Genomic DNA, 20,349 nt, shown 5'->3' with positions numbered 1-20,349 from the left:
CTTGTTTTATTAGACGTGTATTTATTCTGACTTGTTTCCTGCAACTTATTAAAGAATATAAAGGTACCAACCCTCAATTTACCCCCACACTTGAGCAAAATTCTGATCATATAAGTACCGGGATTAAGTGCGAAAAATGTTCATAAGTCACTTTTTTGGGGTGCCTTTGTAACTTCGAACAGTCACTGAACAAATGGTTGTAAACTGAGGAGTACCTGTACCTTTATAACTCTTAAGCTTCTGGGTTTTAACTGGAATTGGGATCTATTTAGATAAACAAGCTTGAGGCCTACAACAATAGATAATGCAGCCTCGTCTACTGTTGACCTCCCCGCATTCCTAAGAGGTCTGTAAAGGGCATGCATAAATGCACCTGCATGCCTACCATCCCTCTCCTAATGTTCCTTTTTACTCTTACTCTTTTCATGTATCCAAATTATGTTTATACTTTTACCTGTTATCGTATATATGATTGACAAAATAACAGAAAGAAAGAGAGAGAGAGAGAGAGAGAGAGAGAGAGAAAGAAGAAAGAAAGAAAGAAACAGAAAGAAAGAAAGAAAGAAAGAAACAGAAAGAAACAGAAAGAAAGAAAGAAAGAAGACTGATTCTCCAGGTTGGAAAAGGTTGGTTTAAGACAATCTTCCCAGCTCAGCCTTTTTGTCAATGAATCTTGATTCTGGCTTGCTATAAGGATTGCCTTCCAAGTTGTGCTATATTGCGAAGTGAGGACCTTAAAGATTCCCACAGACTTAATTTTTTTAGCTTTGGCTTTTCTTTTCTGGGTGATGCGTAAGACAGAGGATGAAAGAATCATCGTTCTATTCCTTGTGCCTGTCCATGTGGCAAATTCCGCAAGAGTTTGTCAAGCTACAAGTAAGCTGTGAAGAGTTCCTTTGCATGAAAGCCCTGCTGCTCCTGAATACAAGTAAGCCACATCTGCCTTACCCCCCCCCAACTTCTTCTTTGTGCAAATTGTTGTTAAGTTGTACCCAGTCGCACTGAACCAGGCGCCTGGATGAAAAGAAGCAAGGGTTTTCAATAACATAAGAGCATCCGGTTGTGGGGTTGGCCTGTTGCGTGCAAAGCATCTGTTTATCAGTTCATCTCTCTCTAAGATTACCGTATTTTTTTTGGAGTATAAGATGCACCTTAGTTTTTGGGGAGGAAAATAAGAAAAAAACTGATTGGCAGGTGGATTGGCCTCCTGGAATACCCCCAATCAGCTATTCCCAGAGGTGAATTTTAACAACAGGTTCCTTGGTTGAGAGCTCTGGGCCTTGCTTTTTTTTGGCTTTTTTTTCTGCCTTTGAAACTCCATTTCGGGAAAAAACTTTTTTCTGCCTCTGAAAGCCTCCAAAACAGAATTTCAGAAAAAAAGCCTCTGAAGCTCCGTTTGGGGCCTTTTTTTTTTTTTTTGTGGAAGTTCTGTTGGGGGCTTCTTTTCTGAAGCTGTTTGGGGGCTTCTTTTCTGAAGCTTCGTTTCTGATGCTTTTTTCAGCCCCTGAAACTTCCCTTTGAGAACCTGGGCGGGGATACATTCAGAGTATAAGACATACCCCAATTTTCACCCTCTTTTTTGAGGGGGGGAAAGGTGCGTCTTATACTCCGAAAAATACGGTATGTTGTCTTATGAGGACTTCAGCAAATGTGAAGAAAGGAAAGTAGTCTGCCAGAGTTAACACAGCAGAAAGAAGTCAAGGCAAGCGTCCCAGGGCAGCAGAAATATGGGCCTTGGCTGAGCTTTCTGTCTGAAAAATATCTCAGCCAAAAGCAGAGGGTTGGCAGATGAATGGAAGGAAGGATGGATCCATGCATGCAACTGCAGTCTTACGATCCACCCAAAGCAAAGGGTTTCAAGAAGATTTTTTTTAAAAAGTGTAAATCTATCAAAAAATACAAAGAAGTGCTGTGTGGTCTATTTCCCCCTAACCCTCTGTTGCTGGGGTGGGCTTTTTGAGATGTCCACATGGATTAAACCAGTGGTGGGATTCAAATAATTTCAGAACTGGTTTGCCCAGGGTCAGGTTGGCTGTCATGGGAGGCACGGCCCATCCCTGATCCTCTAGCTTCGCCACACATGTGGGATGAGCCTTTCAAGACAGCCAACCTGACCCTGGGCAAACCAGTTGTTAAATTACCCACCCACCCTTCTATCAAAGTGGATCCTGTGTGTTGCGCTGCAATGGAGAAACGGACAATGGATTGGTTGACATGAGGGAAGGAGGAGGCCACTCCGTTACCTGTTTCTCCATTGCAGCGTAGCGTCCAGGATCCACTTCGATAGCGAAGGTGGGGGGGATTTAACAACCGGTTTGTCCAAACCGGTGTGAACTGGCTGAATTCTACCACTGGATTGAACCAGGGGTGAAATCCAGCAGGTTCTGACAGGTTCTGGAGAACCGGTAGCGGAAATTTTGAGCAGTTCGGAGAACCGGTAGCAGAAATTTTGAGTAGTTCAGAGAACTGGCAAATACCACTTCTGGCTGGCCCCAGAGTGGGGTAGGGAATGGGGATTTTGCAGTATCCTTCCCCCAGGAGTGGGGAGGGAATGGGGATTTTGCAGTATCCTTCCCCTAGAGTGGGGCGGGAATGGAGATTTTGCAGTATCCTTCCCCTGGAGTGGGGTAGGAATGGAGATTTTCCTTCTCCTGCCATGCCCACCAAACCACGCCCACCAAACCACACCATGCCCACCAAGCCATGCCCACAGAACCGATAGTAAAAAAAATTGGATTTCACTACTGGATTAAACCAGTGCAAGGTGGTATATGATGTATCCAATGCTATGCTGCTGTTGGGCTCATGATACCCAACCACTTTGAATAAGATATGGTGCTTAAATTAGGGCTGAGCGGGCACTGGGGAATATACCTGTCTGCAACAGTTTTAAGAAGCTGTGTCTTTTCTCAGAATGACACAACTGTCCTCTTCAGCTACAGCAGAGTCCTGGAAAAGACACGGCTACTTTGAAGACTTGTAGACTTTGAAGATACTGAAGGACTCTTTTTTTTTTTGTATTTGAATCCAAAAGGTTGCACTGCATTGTGCAGATAAGGCCAAATTGTTCATTTTGCAGATGTTGGCATCTGCTGCATGGAGATATGACTCAGGATTTAATTGTTCTTTATCTCTAACGGACTGGAAAAGCCATGATCTCAGGCTAGGCTAGGGGGGACTCCTCCTCTTGGTGGGTGGATAGTCTACTTTCCCCCCCTCATATATATCATCATTTTTGAATGACAATAGAGGGCTGAGGTAATGGGGAGCATGTTTGTGAACATGTAATAATAATAATGATGATGATGATGATGATGATGTGGTGACTGGGTATAAGGTATTTTGAATATAAATATAAATGTTTTAAATTGATAAACCTTTAAGCAGAACAGAGACAAAAACAACCAAATATTGGTGATTCATCCCCACCCCCAGTTTAGAAATAGCAATAGCACTTATATACCGCTTCACAGGGCTTTACAATCCTCTCTAAGCAGTTTACAGATTCAACATATTGCCCCCCCCCAACAATCTGGGTCCTCATTTTACCCATCTCGAAAGGATGGAAGGCTGGGTCAACCTTGAGCTGGTCAGGATTGAACTCCAGACTGTGGGAAAAGTTTTCCTGCAATACTGAATTCTAGCCACTGCACTACCATGGCTCTTATGTAATAACCTTTCGCTCCAAGTTAGGAAAAAGTCGCAATAAATTATTGATGAGAGAAAAGACATTGAATTGCAGACTGGGAATCTGAAATCTTCTAAAAATAGACCCCATGATAAATGTATCGGTCTCAAGTTAATAAATCAGCACTCTGAAAAATAACAACTAGAGATCTGGATTGTGCTGTTGTCCATTTTCAGACTCAGCTTGTCCAGCAAATGTTTCCTATTTTCCTACCTTTTTTTCCTTATTTCCAAAGCCTTCAGAAAGTTGCGCTGCCTACCCGATGCTTTGTTCCAAAGACATTTCAGCTTTACAAAGACAGTGCAGTGTTCAGAAAGCTATGCTGTCTTTCCAAAGGCGTCCTGAAGACAGCGCAGCTTTATGAATATAGTGCTTTAGAAAGAAAGGAAAAAAAGTGGGATATAAGTTGAATCCAAAATGGAAACAACCAAAGGTAAGAAAGGTCCTTACAGGGAACTGGGAGAGAAGATAGCTGGGTGAACAAATACTTGCTGGTGCTTGCTGGGGAGCAAATGAATGTTTGCTGAAGCTTGTTGGGCAGGAGAGCACATGGGATTGGGGGTGAGAACAGGGGTGGGATTCAGCCAGTTCGGACTGGTTCGGGTGAACCGTTCACTCTGATGATCAGCTGAGAGCGAATTGGTTTGCTCCAACAATCAGCTGGGCCTGCCCACCCTCCCCTACGCTATACCGATCTATATTTCCTTTGTTTGAAGTCCAGCTGATAGGCGTGGCAGAATGGATTGCCGCGCCACAGCTGTTTTATTCACCGGTGCTGCAGTAGAAGGTACATTTCAGAGCTGTTTTCAAATGTACTGCGCATATGTGTGTTTGGTGCGCGTGCACCGCGAACCGGTTGCTACACCAGTTGAATCCCACCACTGGGTGAGAAGGAAGCTGGGCAAATGAATGCTTATTGGAACTTACTGGGGAGGGCTGGGGCAGCTGAGGCTTCCTGGGGCATAGCAAGCAGCCCCAGATCTGCTAGGTTTGAGGTTGCTTGCCGTCCTGCAAGGCAGGGTACAGGGTAGTCAAAAACAATTGGGGAGAGAGAATAGGCAATGTGGGGAGTTGAAGGCAGTCTCTTATTTTATTCAGGCTTGTGGCTGGGAAAGACCAAGCTCGGAATGGCTTGAATTGGGGTGGGTGTTCACTTACTATCCACAATGGAGAATGCTGGGATTGTTTGTCACCAGTTACATTCTCCAACAAAGCAATTTTGCGGGTCGTAGAAGTCACTCCCTTCAACCGTTGCGGGTCTCCGTGGAGATGGCCTTGACTTCAGCCGGCTGGGATGCGTTTTGTTTTGACTGAGGTGTAAATTCCTCAGTGCAGCTGTGAGGTGCAATTTCCCATCTCCCTGCCTTTGACAACTCAGGAGCAGGTCAGAAAAGCTTCGCGAGTCGACGCTGTCATTCATTCACCTCCTCATTTGCACACCTTAACTGTGACCTTAACTGTGGTAAAAATGTAATAGCAATAAAAGGATTGTCTCTGTTTCGTGACTACTAGGAATCAGTAAAGGAGTTTGATTTGAGCATTAAAGTCTCAAAACTTGGCTAATGAAGAATACATGTTTCAAAATGATTGAATCTGAATATACTGAACAGCATATTTCTGTTGTTTAAAATTTGAGTCTCAGAGGTAAAATATCCTTTTCTCCCCCCAAAATACAGTTCCTTTGGAAGGACTCAGAAGCCAAAATCAGTTTGATGAGATGAGATCCAGTTATATCAGAGAGTTGGTCAAAGCAATTGGGCTGCGACAGAAAGGGGTTGTAGCCAGTTCTCAACGTTTCTACCAGCTCACAAAACTTATGGACTCCATGCATGATGTAAGTCTTCTTTTAAAATTACGTATATTATAATGATGTAATATATTTTGATACTATCTTGGGAGCTGTGATATTACTCTTGTTTTGTGCCAGATGATCCGATATTCTAGAGCAGGGGTGTCAAACTCAGTTTCATTGAGGGCTGCATCAGGGCTGTGGTGACCTTGGGGGGGTGGAGGGGGTGGCCAACTGGGTGGGCGTGGCCAACCGGGTGGGCATGGCCAACTGGGTGGATGTGGTCAGTTTGACGCCATTCCCCAAATAGCTGCTATGTTTCCCCTTCACATTGGGTAGACCGGGCCAAAGCTACATTGGCCTGATCTTTCCTCTTCGCACTAGGTAGACCAGGATGGCCCCACAGATCTGACCACATCTGGCCCGCCGGCCTTCAGTTTGACAGCCCTGCTCTAAAGAGAGGAGATGCAAGTGAACCTCTGCCCTCTATTTAATTTTTGTTTTGCTTTTATCAATTGGGAAAAAAAAAAAGTAAAAAAAGGGAAACAATGCTTGGAGTTACAAAGAAAATAAAAATAAGAATACAGAAAATACTAGAAAAAGAAACAAAACCATGCAGGGCATACGTTCTCAAAGGTGTACACACATAAAAAAAAAAATTCCCCATCAGCACAATAATAATATTTAATTATAATCATCCACAGTTAAATTTCAGCATCACTTTTCTAAATTATTCTCTTGGCCTGTCAACTGTAAATCTATTTTCAATCCTATTTCCATCTTGTCAGATAAATTTTGTTCTACATCTGCCATTTCTTTAAGAGCATCTTTTGAACATAGTCTATCCATAGAAGCAGACTTCGTTACCAGCATTGTTGGCATTGTGCCTATTTTCTGATCCCATTCTTTGAAATTTTTCCTTCAGTATTTTTACTGTTATATTTTGCAACATTTTACAGGCTTATAAATGTTTTCTTTGCTGTAAATTTTAGTCCCTTATAGTGTCCATTTTTTGAAAGTCATGCAATTGCTTATTTCTGTTAACCTTTTGTAAAAATCAAAAGAGGACCTATTTCCCACAAAAAAGTGTCCTTTATAACTAACCAAAATCTCATTGTAAAAGTTTTGATGTTCCACAAAACCACAAATGCCTTGGATGTGGCTCATTCTCACAATTATCTTCAGATCGCAATCTTTAATGTCACCGAATTAGGGAATTCTTCAGTATATGCAAAGTAACCAAACTAACTGTAGTTACTTTTTTTAACTGAATGTTTTTAAAAGGTAAAGAATCCCTTGAGTTAAATCAGGGGTCTTCAACCTTGGTCCCTTTAAGATTTGTGGACTTCAACTCCCAGAGTCCCTCAGCCAGCAAAGCTTAAAGTCTTAAAGGGACCAAGGTTGGAGACCCCTGAGTTAAACTTAACACCTGGTAATTACCTGGATACCTCATGCAAGGTTTCCTAGGAGCAATGCAAAAGTAATTCACAATGGCATTCTTTTGAGACTGTACCTATATTCAACTTCTCAATTTAGCCCACAGCTCTGAGAATTCCTGGTAGTCTGTCATCCAAGGATTAATTAGAATTTTTTTTTCCTGATCACTCAAGCTAGGCAGCTTGTAATCATTTTAGCTGGACTTAATTGCATGAGATTAATTAACGTTAAATGGAATTAACAAAGTAGAATATTTAGCTTTTGTTCTGGCCTCATTCCATTTCTGGAGCAAGCATGCCGTTTGGCATGTAAGTCACCGACCAGCATGACCCTTGACTTTCCCTGATCTCCCCTTTGCCAAAAAATAAGTGTTAGGATAAATAATATTGTATTCATACGTTGTTCTTGCTCCAAATGGAGTTGTATACTATGATTTTAGTAAACCAAAGTGGTGGGTTCTGCTTTAATTCAACTATAACTTTTGGGAGGTTTTCTGGATTCATATGGCACATTGAATCAGAAAATGACCCTATGGGTTTAGTTCACACAAATCCCTAAGCCAGGATTTTCTCAACCTTGGCAACTTTTAAGTTGTGTGGACTTCAAGTCCTTGAATTCTCCAGCCACCTGGGAATTGAAATCCACACAAAGCTACCAAGTTTAAGAAATGCTTCCCTAAACTATGCTGTGGTTGGTTGATTCAGTATTATAAGCTTCTATTTTCATCAGCCTTTGGTCAGATATCAGATAACTGAAATTTAAAGCATAATAGCAAGGATAAATGACTCTAGGATTTGTAAGAAGCCATTACAACTTCAGATTGATAAAATACATATTGAACAAATGATTTTATTATATAATTACCCAGTGGTCAGTTTGGATTGGTAGAGTCAGATCTAACACATATTTGTTAAGAATCTGCCATTTGCCAATGATTAACAATATGGGAAAGTGCCATGCAGTTCTTTCAGACCACACCCAGCTATCTTCACACAACCCCACTAAGTCATCCTTTGCTAAAAAATAAATAAAAAGAAATCATGGTTTACAGATCGCAAGCATGGCATTAATCTGCAGCAAGCAATCCCATTTTGGCTCCGCATCATGCTTACCCGTTGTATATGCCAATAATGTAAGGTTAAGGGACCATTTGACTCAGGGGCCATTTGACCTGATGTGATGCAATTTCCATCTCTTCTCTCTGCCCTCCTCTCCCTCTTATTTTAATATAGCTTGTGAAGCAACTTCACTTATACTGTCTCAACACATTTCTTCAGTCCCGGACGCTGAGTGTTGAATTCCCAGAGATGATGTCAGAAGTGATAGCTGCCCAGCTTCCAAAGATACTGGCCGGAATGGTGAAACCACTTCTCTTTCACAAAAAGTGACCTGCCTCTCCATCTGTCTATCCACAACCCCTCCCACCCACCCCCATCTCTGGTCTCTCTCTCTCTCTCTCTCTCTCTCATCATTTGTAGAGATAATATACAGAAATTGTGTATTTTTTTAAAAATTGTTGAAGAATATTTTGGGTGGATGAGATTGAACAATGTTGGCATATCCCCAGTTCTGTGTCATTTTGTATGCCTGCATTTTATGGATTAGACCTGGATTAAGTCATACTTAAGAGGAGACACATTGAAACAGAGATGTCAAACATGGATCAGTAATTGACACTGATTTCATGGACCTCTTTGGTGTCCGGCCAAATCTAAAACCAGTGTACTTTGTTTGCAAACCTTACTTGCTGAGCCTTTCACATATCATGAACTTTTTAAAATTCCTTTGCAAATATTTTTGGCCTAAGGAATGACCAATACTTGTCATGAGAAGTGTTTTATAATAGGCCTGATTAAATTTCTGCTCAGATATCCATTTGAGACAAGTTTTTTTTTAAAAGAACAGGAAGTCACCTTGTACATTTTCCCTTCATATTATTCCTTTTTAAATTGCTATAATGGAGTAAAACTTCAGCTTTTATTACGTTTCTGTCTCTCTGTGTGTGGTTATATGTGTATATGTATATAAATATGCCAGAACATGGTAAAATTAAAATAGAAATCATCTTCGAAGCTCGGAATATATTCCCTTTATTTTTCAATTTGTCTTACTTTTCAACACCCGAGAAAAGGAAATTTGCAAAATGAGATTCTCATTTCTATTGTATTAGTAATGTGCGCACATTACATTTATTGCCTGGAATCTAAGATCACACCACAGGTTGGCATGGCAAAGTGAATTTCTGACTTTGTTCTTCATTTCAGATCTCCAAAACACAAGATCACAATATAGGAATTATCCTGCCTTAAAAGCTTTTTCTCTGAAAGCGCATTGATTTTGGTGGAGCTAATTGACTAACTTCACACATTGCACTAAGCCATATTGTGAGTTGTTCAGTTTTATTTTAACCATTTAGTGTCAAACTCACGGCATCACGTTGTCATCATGTGACGTATCGCAATTCCCCCCCCCTTTGCTAAACTGGGGGTGGGCGTGGCCAACACGTAACGCAGCCAGCCCACGGGCAGTGAGTTCGACATCCCTGATTTAGAACATTATTGAACTTAGCCATAGTTCCTAGTTTAACATGTTTTGTGAAGCAGCCAATCATGGCTAATTCAACAAGCAATTCATAGATTACTGTAACATAGGAATTCAGTGATTGATCCTCCTTATTGATTTCTTTTATACTTTGCCTTTCCTCAAGGAACTGAAGATGGCTTACACAGGAATCATCAACATTATATTTCCCCAACACCATCCTGTAGAGTATAGGCTGAGATAGTCACCCAATGATGATTCAGCTGGACCTGAATTTGGGTCTCTTCATCTTAATCCAACACTTTAACAAGCTTTGGGCCGTCAACCAATGATGGCAATGTCAATCACATGACATCAATGGCCATCTTGACTTTGTTGATACCTTCATGAATGCATATGAAACCATTTCAGCAGTAAAATCTCCTATAGAGGCAGTAAGTTATGCGTGTTTAAGATGGTAGCCTTTAATTTCTAGTATGACGTGAAACGTGAGCCTTATCTCAACAATCACCAGACACCAGCAAAATGTGAGAATGTGTCTTTATCGCAGAGGGGGGGGTGCTTTTCCTCCACCATTCCCTCTAGTTAGGGCACACTAATCTTAATATTTTTTAAGTGTAAAGTCTCTTTACAGTGCGGTATTGACAGAGTTATTTTTAATTTATTTTTGCATTAATCAAGGATTTTATATTTCCTTCAAGTAATGTCAATGCATTACATTTATATCCCACTTTGCTACCAGGAGCCGAAGGCAAGATGCTCAGGTATCTGTACAATAGGGCAAAATCTGTCATAATTTCCATAAACCCAAAATAACATGGTTGACCATGTTGCCTAAAGAGGAGAAGAAATATTCTTTGAGACGACTTCCGGTATCCGGTGGCAACGGACGTCTGGAAGGCTTCTCTTGCCTCCAGTGTCCGAATCCGGCCGCCGCCGAGGCCCTTAGGGGCCAGGTGTTCCGAAAAGGACACCTGCCGTACGGACGGCTCGCCAGGGTCTCCCAGCCGATATACAGGACTGGGGACCGATGCTGGCGCGTCCTAGGCTCGGCGGGTGCGGAGGCCACAGGCCGCGCCATTACTTTGGTCGTCGCCTGGGCGCTGTGCCCGTGACACCGGGCTTTGGTCTCTCTCTCTCATCATTTGTAGAGATAATATACAGAAATTGTGTATTTTTAAAATTGTTGAAGAATATTTTGGTGGATGAGATTGAACAATGTTGGCATATCCCCAGTTCTGTGTCATTTTGTATGCCTGCATTTTATGGATTAGACCTGGATTAAGTCATACTTAAGAGGAGACACATTGAAACAGAGATGTCAAACATGGATCAGTAATTGACACTGATTTCATGGACCTCTTTGGTGTCCGGCCAAATCTAAAACCAGTGTACTTTGTTTGCAAACCTTACTTGCTGAGCCTTTCACATATCATGAACTTTTTAAAATTCCTTTGCAAATATTTTTGGCCTAAGGAATGACCAATACTTGTCATGAGAAGTGTTTTATAATAGGCCTGATTAAATTTCTGCTCAGATATCCATTTGAGACAAGTTTTTTTTTTAAAGAACAGGAAGTCACCTTGTACATTTTCCCTTCATATTATTCCTTTTTAAATTGCTATAATGGAGTAAAACTTCCGCTTTTATTACATTTATTGCCTGGAATCTAAGATCACACCACAGGTTGGCATGGCAAAGTGAATTTCTGACTTTGTTCTTCATTTCAGATCTCCAAAACACAAGATCACAATATAGGAATTATCCTGCCTTAAAAGCTTTTTCTCTGAAAGCGCATTGATTTTGGTGGAGCTAATTGACTAACTTCACACATTGCACTAAGCCATATTGTGAGTTGTTCAGTTTTATTTTAACCATTTAGTGTCAAACTCACGGCATCACGTTGTCATCATGTGACGTATCGCAATTCCCCCCCCCTTTGCTAAACTGGGGGTGGGCGTGGCCAACACGTAACGCAGCCAGCCCACGGGCAGTGAGTTCGACATCCCTGATTTAGAACATTATTGAACTTAGCCATAGTTCCTAGTTTAACATGTTTTGTGAAGCAGCCAATCATGGCTAATTCAACAAGCAATTCACAGATTACTGTAACATAGGAATTCAGTGATTGATCCTCCTTATTGATTTCTTTTATACTCTGCCTTTCCTCAAGGAACTGAAGATGGCTTACACAGGAATCATCAACATTATATTTTCCCAACACCATCCTGTAGAGTATAGGCTGAGATAGTCACCCAATGATGATTCAGCTGGACCTGAATTTGGGTCTCTTCATCTTAATCCAACACTTTAACAAGCTTTGGGCCGTCAACCAATGATGGCAATGTCAATCACATGACATCAATGGCCATCTTGACTTTGTTGATACCTTCATGAATGCATATGAAACCATTTCAGCAGTAAAATCTCCTATAGAGGCAGTAAGTTATGCGTGTTTAAGATGGTAGCCTTTAATTTCTAGTATGACGTGAAACGTGAGCCTTATCTCAACAATCACCAGACACCAGCAAAATGTGAGAATGTGTCTTTATCGCAGAGGGGGGGGTGCTTTTCCTCCACCATTCCCTCTAGTTAGGGCACACTAATCTTAATATTTTTTAAGTGTAAAGTCTCTTTACAGTGCGGTATTGACAGAGTTATTTTTAATTTATTTTTGCATTAATCAAGGATTTTATATTTCCTTCAAGTAATGTCAATGCATTACATTTATTGCCTGGAATCTAAGATCACACCACAGGTTGGCATGGCAAAGTGAATTTCTGACTTTGTTCTTCATTTCAGATCTCCAAAACACAAGATCACAATATAGGAATTATCCTGCCTTAAAAGCTTTTTCTCTGAAAGCGCATTGATTTTGGTGGAGCTAATTGACTAACTTCACATTGCACTAAGCCATATTGTGAGTTGTTCAGTTTTATTTTAACCATTTAGTGTCAAACTCACGGCATCACGTTGTCATCATGTGACGTATCGCAATTCCCCCCCCCTTTGCTAAACTGGGGGTGGGCGTGGCCAACACGTAACGCAGCCAGCCCACGGGCAGTGAGTTCGACATCCCTGATTTAGAACATTATTGAACTTAGCCATAGTTCCTAGTTTAACATGTTTTGTGAAGCAGCCAATCATGGCTAATTCAACAAGCAATTCACAGATTACTGTAACATAGGAATTCAGTGATTGATCCTCCTTATTGATTTCTTTTATACTCTGCCTTTCCTCAAGGAACTGAAGATGGCTTACACAGGAATCATCAACATTATATTTTCCCAACACCATCCTGTAGAGTATAGGCTGAGATAGTCACCCAATGATGATTCAGCTGGACCTGAATTTGGGTCTCTTCATCTTAATCCAACACTTTAACAAGCTTTGGGCCGTCAACCAATGATGGCAATGTCAATCACATGACCTCAATGGCCATCTTGACTTTGTTGATACCTTCATGAATGCATATGAAACCATTTCAGCAGTAAAATCTCCTATAGAGGCAGTAAGTTATGCATGTTTAAGATGGTAGCCTTTAATTTCTAGTATGACGTGAAACGTGAGCCTTATCTCAACAATCACCAGACACCAGCAAAATGTGAGAATGTGTCTTTATCGCAGAGGGGGGGGGTGCTTTTCCTCCACCATTCCCTCTAGTTAGGGCACACTAATCTTAATATTTTTTAAGTGTAAAGTCTCTTTACAGTGCGGTATTGACAGAGTTATTTTTAATTTATTTTTGCATTAATCAAGGATTTTATATTTCCTTCAAGTAATGTCAATGCATTACATTTATATCCCACTTTGCTACCAGGAGCCAAAGGCAAGATGCTCAGGTATCTGTACAATAGGGCAAAATCTGTCATAATTTCCATAAACCCAAAATAACATGGTTGACCATGTTGCCTAAAGAGGAGAAGAAATATTCTTTGAGACGACTTCCGGTATCCGGTGGCAACGGACGTCTGGAAGGCTTCTCTTGCCTCCAGTGTCCGAATCCGGCCGCCGCCGAGGCCCTTAGGGGCCAGGTGTTCCGAAAAGGACACCTGCCGTACGGACGGCTCGCCAGGGGTCTCCCAGCCGATATACAGGACTGGGGGACCGATGCTGGCGTCCTAGGCTCGGCGGGTGCGGAGGCCACAGGCCGCGCCATTACTTTGGTCGTCGCCTGGGCCGCTGTGCCCGTGACACCGGGCTTTGGATTTATAATTGCAGCAGCCTGGTGGTGAACAGGAACGGAGAAGAATTGAGGAATGAAGAAGGAAGGAATAATTCTAGGCAACCTGTTGAAGCCTAGCATGATTCAGGATGTCACATCTACTACATCTCACCCAGTAAAACTTCTGAGTTTTCCTCTCTGGCAAAGAGCTGGTTTACCATCCCAGCTTTGCTCACAACTCTGTGGAAATACTGTCCAAATAAGCCTGATCTGTCAGCCTTATTATATGTGCATTGAGCTTTTCGGTTTCATGTCAAGATGACCTTGTAGCAAGTACAGTGTTTGTTTCTAATTTAATTCCTCTTTTCCTCTCCTACTCAGGAAGGGAGCGAGATGGACATTCTTTAAGAGAATTTAAAACTTGAGCCATTACTTTGGTCGTCGCCTGGGCCGCTGTGCCCGGTGACACCGGGGCTTTGGATTTATAATTGCAGCAGCCTGGTGGTGAACAGGGAACGGAGAAGAATTGAGGAATGAAGAAGGGAAGGGAATATCGGCAAACGTGAGTGGAGTATTCCGGAGTGCGGGGGGGTTTTTTCTCCCCTGCGACTGGAAGGAGTACGAATCACTTTGGAGAGAGGAGAACTTAAAATAACAAGATTACCGGTTTTGTGGAGCTCTGGAGAGAAGAGGTGATGGAGAAATTTAGGAGGGAGGGTTTGAGGCCCCCCCTCCCTCTGGGGAACAATGGTGGCGCCCAGCTTCCGCCTTCACTATGAGAATTTTGATGACATCACTTCCCTTCGGCTTCCTGGTTGATTAACTATACTCTGGACTCGTTGCTCCTGTGAGTGCCCCCTGGTGGATCCGGAGGAAATTATAAGGATACTGTGCCTGCCTGAGGATTTTGAAATTTTTAAATGGCAAAAGGTCAGAGACCAACTGCTGGAGAAATGGAGAGAATTCTGGAAAAGTTATCTAATATGGACAAGAAACTGGATGAAATTCTGACTATCCAAAAGGATTTAAAGGATACTCAACAAGTCTCAGCAGAAAATAAGCAGAAAGTGGAAGGTCTGGAGGGTGAGATGCGGGCGGTGCAGAAAAGAGGGGAGACGACAAGCAATGCTGTGCTCGGACTACAGATGGATAAAATGTCTTATTTCCTTAGGTTTCAAAATTTGGAAGAAGTGGACCAAGAAGACTTGAGAGACGTTGTGACTAAACTGTTGGGAGAATTTCTTGGGAAAGGTGTTGATTTTATGAATTGGGACGTGGATCGAGTTTATAGAGTTAATTCACAATATGCACGCACGCATGCAGTTCCTAGAGAGGTTCATGTCAAATTTGTGAAAAGAGAGACGAGATGAAATTTTAGAAAACATAGGAGTGGGGCACTGACTTATAGGGGCAGGGAGATAGCCATTCTGAGGCAGATTCCCAGACAGGTACGTGAAATGAGAAAGAAATATTACTTTTTATCAAGCAAATTGTACCAGAAGGGAGTGGGCTTCAGATGGCTGATGCCAGAGGGATTGATGATTTTCCGGGAGGGCATTACGAAAAAAATTAGTACAATTGCAGAGGCTGCGGCCTACGTGGAGGAACACAAAGCCCTCTTGGATTTAGATGACCCAGGAGTTGAAGAAGGGGAGGTTATAGACCATGGGGCGGAGGCGGCTGCCGCTGTTGCGGCCCTGGAGTTGGGTCAGGCTGAACCCAGAGCTCTGAGATCCAAAACTAGGAAGTGATAAAGATATTTGGTATTGTGTTGGTTTTTCTTATTCTCTTTCGTATGATATTCTGATTATTCTTGACCCTTCCTCATTGTGTATGTAAGATTGAAACTTAGCTACTTCGTTTCACCTGCTTGCCATATGGCTGTTGTATGTGTTTAAAATTCTGAGTTTCTTATCATGTATAAGAAAAATGAAAATTTACCATACCTGATATGTATTTGCATAAATCTTTATTGACCAATAAAAACTTTTTATATAAGAGAAGAAATATTCTTTGGTTCTTCTTGACCATATCAGGTTGAGAAAGGTGGCAACTTGAGTATAAAGGAGTTAACAAATTTTAATTGGCAGGAGTAATTTACAAAATGGGTGCCATTATCACCAAGGCAGTGCTGCAGAGTGTGTATCACAGTGCTTCACAATATTGAAATAAAGCAATTTTAATGTAGGTAATCATTCTGGATTTGATTGGCAGTTCCTGCCATCATCTGTTGGGGTGTTAGGGACAGGGGTGGGATTCAGCTGGTTCGGACCGGTTTGCCTGAACCGGTAGTTCCAACGATCAGCTGAGTGAACTGGTTTGCTCCAACGATCAGCTGGGCCCGCCCACCCGCCCCTGCGCTATATCGACCTATAATTTCCTTTGTTTGAAGCCCAGCTGACAGGCGTGGCAAAGAGGATTGCTGTGCCTCAGCTGTTTGACTCACTGGGGCTGCAGTAGAAGGTCAATTTTAGAGCTGTTTTCAAACGCAATGTGCTCAGCGCGTGCTCAGCAAACTGGTTGTTAAGCCGGTTGAATCCCACCACTGGTTAGGGGTTTTTCCCTTGTTTTCTATGCCTGAAAGAGCCTCACAAGGTAGATGAAAGAGAAGGAAGGAATAATTCTAGGCAACCTGTTGAAGCCTAGCATGATTCAGGATGTCACATCTACTACATCTCACCCAGTAAACTTCTGATTTTGTTATCGAGTGGCGTTTTCCTCTCTGGCAAAGAGCTGGTTTCTTGCTCTTGCTCAAGGGAGACTTTGCAGCTGACCTCGGGGCCAAAACCATCCCAGCTTTGCTCACAACTCTGTGGAAATACTGTCCAAATAAGCCTGATCTGTCAGCCTTATTATATGTGCATTGAGCTTTTCGGTTTCATGTCAAGATGACCTTGTAGCAAGTACAGTGTTTGTTTCTAATTTAATTCCTCTTTTCCTCTCCTACTCAGGAAGGGAGCGAGATGGACATTCTTTTAAGAGAATTTAAAACTTGAGCCATTACTTTATCTGCAGCCTTTAAAAATATGACTCTCATTACATTTTTATCCTGCCTTTTCAAATATTAAGTAGGCCTTGCCTACTTAATACTTCTCTTATTTTCCCCACAATAACCCTATGGAATGGATTGGACTGAGAGAGAGTGGCTAGCCCAAAGTCACCCAACCAGGTTTCATGCTTAAGAGAAGACTAGAATTCACACTATCCTGGTTCTAAGTTAGTACCTTTACCGCTACAATAAACTGGTTCTGTTTACTTGAAGCGCTTCTTTGGGGTATGTTGTGCAATAGAACTTAGACTTATATACTGCTTCACTGTGCTTTACAGGCCTCTCTAAGCGGTTTACAGTGTTAGCATATTGCCCCCAACAATCTGGGTCCTCATTTTACCAACTTTGGAAGAATGGAAAGCTGAGAACTGTGAGCCTGGTGAGATTCAATTTGCCAAATTTCAGGCAGCCGGCAGTCAGCAGAAGTAACCTGCAGTACTGCATTGTAACCACTGTGGCACCACGGCTCTGGAAATAGTTTGAAAAAAGAACTGGAAACTGAGTTATTTTTTTAATAACCGAGTTATTTAAAAAAAGCATTTCAGAGGACTGAAATTCCTCAAGATTGAAACCAGAATCCTATAGGATTGTTCAAAAGGGAGATACAGGATGCATTGCAATTGTGTAGAATTGCATGAAGATAGGGATTGAAACAAATTCTTACAATTCAACATCAAAATTTCATTCATTTGTTAAAAAGAGATGAAAAAGAGACAATGGACTCTTTTAAGAAGAGGTAATGTAAATTACAACAATAATTCTTTTAACGGGCTGTCTATTTTTTTTTTTTAAATATCTCTCTTGATTTTATAGTTGACCTCAATTCTCTTGCAAGGGTTTTCAACTGCATGAGGAAATTGGACTCTGCCGTTGTATACCTTTTAACTGGCATCCAACCATGCAGTGCTGGTGGCATTGCACTCCCAGCTCTTCAACAGAGATGAGGAATATGGAATTTAATCTGCTGTCTGAGAACTTGCAAAATACAGAATTCAGAATTTCCTAGGCAAATATGCCAGCAGGGCAGGGGCATGTTTTAGTTAATGACAGACCTTCCAAGCAGGAGAAAATAATGCAGGAAATATTTCATTATTTTTACATTTATTTTTCTTTACGTTTTGCTGTTGATGGCCGTCGCCTGTTATTTTCTCTACAAGTTGCCAATGAGCCATGGCTCTGGAATCGACCACGTACAAAGAGTTAAGCTTAAAAATGTTATTTAGTTTGGGAAGAGTTCATAAGATAAGAAGTTATTTTATTACCCTTCAATCTGAGAAGTGTTACAGAGGCTGTTTCCAGGATTTATTGTAGGCTAAACAATATTTATGATGAACAAATATGACCTCATACAATAACATTCCAGTAGCGGTTTAAGTTGGTTTAACTGCATTGCATAATAATCACCATTTCATCCCTTGCAGTTCTTGGCATTCTGTAGGTTCTACAATGCAATGATCTTTGGCTGGTTGCATTATAATTTAGTGTTACATACTCAGGCTACCATGAATTTGCAAGCAATAATTCTTAAATTGTTTGAGCCCAGGGGTGAAATGCTACCAGTTCGGGGTGGTTTGCCCGAACCGGTAGTGAAAATGCTACTGGTTTGCCTGAACTGGTAGTTAAAAAATGCTTTAAAAAGTAAAAAAAAACATTCCGACGATCATGTGGCACAGCTAATTGTCTGAATTTTTATTTTTACTTTTTTAAAGAATTTTTTTACTACTTGTTGCCCTAACCTGTATTTTTGTGTAAAGTGTGATAGTTTGTTTTTGAGCTCTCTGTGACTCTGTGAGGTTCCTGCTTGTTGCCATTCTGTGTGAAGTCCAGCTGTTTTTGCATTGTGAGTGAGTCAGTTGTATAGGTTTTGTGTTATTTTTGTTGAAGTGTGATCATTGGTTTTCCCGGTCACATGACCACCAAGCCACACCCACCCAGTCACATGACCACAGAGCCATGCCCACCAAGCCACGCCCGCAGAACCGATAGGGAAATGTTTTTGAATTTCACCATTGCTTGAACCCAACCATTGTAAGTGTGGTACATTTCATGAAATATCCTCAGATAATTTGCATATTACTCAACATTTTTTTTGTGGTGGTGGGGGGGACACCCAAGCAAGAGACATTGTCTTTAAGGCACGAATCTATACTCATTTCGTTGCTTTGCAAGGAGAGGAGAAATTGAACTGGCAGTTGCACAGGGAGAAGCTGACAGACTAACAGAGTTAAAGGTCTTGAGGTGACTGATGTGAGGCAGCTGTTTCATCAAGGTACAATCATCCATACAGCTGCAACCTTTGAAATGAGTGGCATGGCCATCAGTCACCAACTCATTCACTTGCCTCTAAGCTGTATTGAACTTTTGTTTGATTCTGTGGACAGGTTGATTAAGGAAAAAGAAAAGTCTAACCATCCTTGATATGAGGAAGGCTGTAAGTGGAAATTGAACTGATGCAGTTGAATTAAAAATAGTACAAGTTTATACCCATCCTGTGATTTATAGTATTAATACAGGTAGTCCTCGACTTACAATAGTTCATTTAGAGCAGAGGTCTCCAACCTTGGCAACTTTAAGCCTGGCGGACTTCAACTCCCAGAATTCCCCAGCCAGCTTTGCTGGCTGGGGAATTCTGGGAGTTGAAGTCCGCCAGGCTTAAAGTTGCCAAGGTTGGAGACCTCTGATTTAGAGACTGCTCGAAGTTACAACGGCACTAAAAAAAAGTGACTTATGACCATTTTTCATACTTAAACCATTGCAGCTTCTCTAGGGTCATGTGATCAAAATTCAGACACTTGACAACCGACTCATATTTATGACCATTTGCAGTGTCCCAGAGTCATGTGATCACCTTTTGCGACCTTCTGACAAGCAAAGTCAATGGGGGAACTCAGATTCACTTAACAACGAGCGACTAATTTACCAACTTATTATTTTATTATTATTATAGAATAGAATAGAATAGAATAGAATAGAATAGAATAGAATAGAATAGAATTTTTTATTGGCCAAGTGTGATTGGACACACAAGGAATTTGTCTTGGTGCAAATGCTCTCAGTATACATAAAAGAAAACTCATCAAGAATCATAAGGTACAACACTTAATGATAGTCATAGCAATCAGGAAACAATATCAATATAAATTGTAAGGATACAAGCAACAAAGTTACAGTCATACAGTCATAAGTGGAAAGAGATGGTTGACAGGAACAATCAGGAGATTAATAGTAGTGCAGATTTAGTAAATAGTTTGTCAGCATTGAGGGAATTATTTGTTTAGCAGAGTGATGGCGTTCGGGAAAAAACTGTTCTTGTGTCTAGTTGTTCTGATGTGCAGTGCTCTATAGCGTCGTTTTGAGGGTAGGAGTTGAAACAGTTTATGTCCAGGATGTGAGGGATCTGTAAATATCTGTAAATAAATATTATTATTTTATTATTATTATTTATTAGATTTCTAGACCGCCCTTCTCCCGAAAGACTCAGGGCGGTGTACAGCCAAGATAAAACATAAATAGAATTTAAAATTTAAAATCTAAAACTCCAATTTAAAACATAAATAGAATTTAAAATTTAAAATCTAAAACTCCAATTTAAAACATAAATAGAATTTAAAATTTAAAATCTAAAACTCCAATTTAAAACATAAATAGAATTTAAAATTTAAAATCTAGACAATTTTAAA

At 41.1% G+C, this 20,349-nt stretch overlaps 1 protein-coding gene across 1 annotated transcript in view; it reads left to right on the top strand.

Annotated features, from left to right (window-relative positions):
* The window catches only part of PGR (progesterone receptor), a 99,653-nt gene extending 90,667 nt beyond the window's left edge, over positions 1-8,986 (top strand). Inside the window, exons 6-8 of the mRNA XM_058186323.1 lie at positions 798-928; positions 5,365-5,522; positions 8,147-8,986. Of these exons, the coding sequence (XP_058042306.1) occupies positions 798-928; positions 5,365-5,522; positions 8,147-8,302 (445 nt within the window). The 3' untranslated portion in view covers positions 8,303-8,986. The remainder of the gene's footprint in view (positions 1-797; positions 929-5,364; positions 5,523-8,146) is intronic.
* Positions 8,987-20,349: the final 11,363 nt, after the last annotated feature.

Source organism: Ahaetulla prasina, chromosome 5, assembly GCF_028640845.1.
Source record: "Ahaetulla prasina isolate Xishuangbanna chromosome 5, ASM2864084v1, whole genome shotgun sequence".
In the NCBI taxonomy this organism is placed as follows: Eukaryota; Metazoa; Chordata; class Lepidosauria; order Squamata; family Colubridae; genus Ahaetulla; species Ahaetulla prasina.
Note: the sequence above shows the minus strand (reverse complement) of the source record. Positions and strands in the feature narration are given on the sequence as shown.